This window comes from Apium graveolens, chromosome 7 (assembly GCF_009905375.1).
Source record: "Apium graveolens cultivar Ventura chromosome 7, ASM990537v1, whole genome shotgun sequence".
NCBI lineage: Eukaryota > Viridiplantae > Streptophyta > Magnoliopsida > Apiales > Apiaceae > Apium > Apium graveolens.
The window spans coordinates 52,308,820-52,312,870 of NC_133653.1; the positions used below are offsets into that span (position 1 = coordinate 52,308,820).

Genomic DNA, 4,051 nt, shown 5'->3' on the forward strand with positions numbered 1-4,051 from the left:
TTTAAATCTGGGAACAATAGTCTGGCTACCTATGTAACATCAGTTTTTAACATTTGAATGATGTATTTTTTTTAAGTTTACATTAGCTTATTTGTAGTTTTGTTTAGGAAATGATGTCCATATAGCTTTTTAACAACAGTTTTTAAGAAATTTCTTGGAGGACATGATGTCTAATCATAATTTGGAAATCTGTTTTTAAAAATTATGTGTAAAAACTGATGTTTATAGGCCTAAAAATTAGCCTATACACTGATTGTATTATATGCACCCAAACATACCAAATACAAAAACAAAACAAATTTATCTAAAACGTAAACACAAAATCAACAAATTAAAATCTCCAAACTCTTCTTGTAATAATCAAACCACATATCGTCTAAGTTTACAAATATTTCAACATAATTAATGCGCATATGTTTGAAAATAACGGAAGCAAAGGAGTTAGCTACATGAATCCTTCGGTGTATATAGCCAAGAGTCGTAAGAACATCAAGATCCTTGCTATCTTGCTAGACCACTGTCAACATTTAAGTGAAAGAGCAATCTGGTTCAGTTAATTCCCTCTTTACAAGCTGTTTATCACGACTGATCATCAATTTAATAAGAGGAAGTTTTGAGGATACTTGGAGCCAGATCTCGTTGAATGTTCCATCTGGATCCTCGTACTCATAATAATATTTCACCTATTTACAAAATAAATGCCCTTAACTTTAATAGAATATATGTATTCCCTGAATAGATGTCATACAAATTAAAGTTCATACAAATATTTCAAGAAAAAAAATATAGAAGAGGTAACAAGATAGTTAATTCTTGTTTGCAAATAGAAAAGATAGTTAATTCTTCTTTGCTTCCAAAATTGTTCTCTGCGGAATATTCTAACCGCTTTATCACACTAATTGCTGTTGAAAATATTAATAGACTAGAAACAGCAATGTGTATACATGAAAAACTCAATAAAATCAATTTACTAAATATTAGCCGCAGATAAAAAACCAAGGAATCCGACCCTAAAACCTACAAATGGAAATAATAATAATAAAAACTATTACAGACTACTTCCCAAAGATGGTTTTGCAATTATAAAACATGGTATTATCAAGTTGATGTCTACTATGCACTGCTCTGCAGTCACATGTGACTGCCTCCTCACCAACATACAGAGTTGGATGTATTAACTTTTTGAAACCTAAACTGCTATAAATTAAATAAATGGAAGTTTCCGAAAATAAAGCCAAATATATTTACTAGCCTTCAGAGAGCCAACAGTTATAGTTTCTGGAATCTCAAAATAAATGCTCTGGAACCTTAAAAGATTTAATCTTTAGCTTCACTGAAAGAAAGAATAAACTTAATTACATTGGAATCACGTAGAAAGCCATCCACCAGTCAAAATCAGATTACATATGAAAACTCGAGTAAAGGTTGTCATACCACGAGAATCACGTGGCTGAAAGCATTTCTGCTGACTTGCTGCAAAAGTTGAAACTCCATTTGCTGTAAAAAGTTTTCATCTTTTCAGTCTAAAAAATGACGAAAGGAGGAGAAAAAAGAGTTGCTTGTAAATGTATTAAGAGTTGAGACCATCAAAAATAGAAATAAACCTTCATGCAGATCAAATAACCCATGCCATCACACATCAAATAAATGATGGATTAAGATTCAAACAAAATCATTGACTTATCAATATTGATGCAATCTTCATTGCTCATTTTCGGAGGAACTTTCCAATAACTGAATGCCAGTAATCATTTAAATAGTTATCAAATACAAACAGAGATAAACCTAAGATGCATTTTAATCTTGTCATATTCAATGAATCTTTTCTATACCACCTAAAAACAGTGTGCCAGATTCATAAGTACAACCCCTAATTACAAAAGGCAAATCAAGTACAAAACTATTACCATTACTATTCAAAATTTGTATCAGCAGCCAGAAAAGGGGATTTTGTATCAAGCATTAATAGTCTAAATTTGCTGGAAAGGGAAAAAAGAAGACGCAAATGCTATGTTCGTAAATATCAAAGCTAGGACACATAACTTACAAAACAACAATGTTCGTGCTAGCAACGTTGTATAAGTTGGCACAGAAGATAGGCGAATCAAATTCTGGTACTGGGAAACAGCAAAGTCCAGTACCTGAATACATGTTTAAGAACAAGACATCAGAATGATGTATCTCCTTCTTTACTCTTTACTCTTCTATAAGTAAACTTTACATTAGAAAGATCCAAAAAAAGGGTAGCGCCTTGGTACATGTCATGAAGGAGAAAGCAACAAACAAGTGACAAATCTGCACCTCAACAATCCATATAAAATACACTTTTGTTCTGTATATAAAAAACAAACAATAGTTGCAAGTTTTTTAAGAAACTAGTCCATTCAATATTATGATGCAACATATGTGCTATTTTACATGTAAAGAATTCCGAGATGTAACAAAACTGTTAGGGCCCATTCTCAAAATCTATTTAACATTTGAAAAGACCGGTAGTAACTAAAATAGTTGAACTTGAACATTTTGTTTTCGTATTTTGGAATAATTCGGAAAAGGTTTAGCTAATACAATCCGAGTGGAAGAAGTTATTAGAAGGCTTAAGACATTACAATATAAAAACCAAGAGATATACCTGATTAACTCCACTCACTTCAAATGTGAAGCTCCCAAGCAACCTAATCTTTAGAATGCTTCACTTATACCTGAGGGCAAGAGGAAACATAGCCGACTGAGGAACTTGGGGTGGGAGTAGGCTGAAGCCATCTTGTCAAATCAACTTAACAAAAATGCAACTCCTGAACCAAGAAACGAAGCAACAAAGTCCAGAGACAAAGAATATAGTCTTCAAAGCAGAGTTGGCTCGTTACCTGTTAAGACAACAAGTCCCGAAGTGATAAAAAGGGGACACACTCTTGCTACTTCTTATCAAACGGACACAAATGCCAACGGCTATATTCACCCTAAGCTACCCGACTATGAAATTTGATTTATTTGTAAATATTTTTAGGAATTCGCTTGATAGCAAAAGCATGTTGGTCTGATAGTTATAAATCAAGACATTTATTATATAATACCATTGTACGGTAATTTCTTGCATCTGATATTAATATTACAATGATTGTGGTGAGTCTAGTGCCTCTAGTATTAAACTGTTTGTAGAAAAACGGAGAAGTTACTACGCAAAATAAAAATTAAACCAGAGAAACTTCCCTAGAGTCATAAAAATTAGATTCCTGATCAAGCTGTTACGGTTGGATACACGTCTGTTCCCCTAAAAACATCATAGCTTCCAAACTCTACCATAAATAGCTCTGATAATTAAAAATTAGGGTTTCAATTCCAAACCCCCAATTAAAACTTTAAGATTAAAACTAATTAAAAGTAAAGCATCAACTAATTATAAAATTAGGGTTTCAATTCAAATCCCCCAATTAAAAAAATTAGGGTTTAAATTAGGCTTACACAATCGAAGCTTTGACCTCTTCTACCGCCATTTGTGGTCGTGAGCAGTTAAGTGAAAATCTGTTAAGCTTTGACCTCGGATTTCAAAACAAACGAGCTTGAACGGAGAGAGCACACTTGAGGATTTAGCACAGTCAGGGAGACAGCACCTAAGAGTCGAGATAGATGAGATAGGTGAGAAAACGAAGAGATGAGAGGAGAGATGAGAGGAGAGATTTTTTTTTTTTTCGACTTATGTTTTTGATATATATTGTTGTGTTATTTAATTTTTATTTTAATTTTAATGTTTTAATGTTTGTGTGTGGGTAAAGTTGAAAAACAGGAGGGAGAGTTTAAAAAATTCTAAGGTGGGGGATTTTTAGGAGAAAGTGAAAATTTGGTTGAGGGGGAAAACAAAGGTGGAATCGCGCTGCTATTTTTTTTTGAAATGAACCTAATACATCATTTGCTTTAAAAACGATGTCTAATATACTAAATGACATCGGTTTAGTTCATAATGATGTAAAAATACTATTGACATCGATGTACACTTGAACCGATGTCTAAAGAGTGATGTTTATTCTACTTTTTCTTGTAGTGTTAGATAAAA

General features: G+C 32.7%; 1 protein-coding gene across 9 annotated transcripts; it reads right to left on the reverse strand.

Moving 5' to 3' along the window:
• Nucleotides 1–284: 284 nt before the first annotated feature.
• Nucleotides 285–3,678, reverse strand: LOC141670771 (uncharacterized). 9 transcript variants are annotated; one of them, XM_074476763.1, is made up of 6 exons: nucleotides 3,463–3,678; nucleotides 2,691–2,867; nucleotides 2,633–2,649; nucleotides 2,048–2,141; nucleotides 1,435–1,497; nucleotides 285–683 (listed from the first exon to the last, which is right to left on the reverse strand). In XM_074476763.1, the coding sequence occupies exons 2-6, from the start codon at nucleotides 2,761–2,763 to the stop codon at nucleotides 667–669; spliced, it is 264 nt and encodes an 87-aa protein (XP_074332864.1). In that variant the 5' UTR covers nucleotides 2,764–2,867; nucleotides 3,463–3,678; the 3' UTR covers nucleotides 285–666. The 9 variants fall into 9 exon arrangements, 3 of the variants coding, with proteins under 3 accessions (XP_074332864.1, XP_074332863.1, XP_074332862.1); XM_074476762.1 differs by lacking the exon at nucleotides 285–683 and adding an exon at nucleotides 1,012–1,333; XR_012554726.1 differs by having other exon boundaries at nucleotides 286–683; nucleotides 1,605–2,141; nucleotides 2,633–2,867.
• Between the last annotated feature and the right edge of the window lie 373 nt (nucleotides 3,679–4,051).

Bases quoted from the DNA above. Each gene is read 5' to 3' on its own strand.
- LOC141670771 (XM_074476761.1), bottom strand. From the start codon at position 2,763: ATGGCTTCAGCCTACTCCCACCCCAAGTTCCTCAGTCGGCTATGTTTC. The intron at 1,498-2,047 runs GTAAGTTATGTG...AACTTTTTACAG, and splicing joins AGCACGAACATTGTTGTTTT to CAAATGGAGTTTCAACTTTT.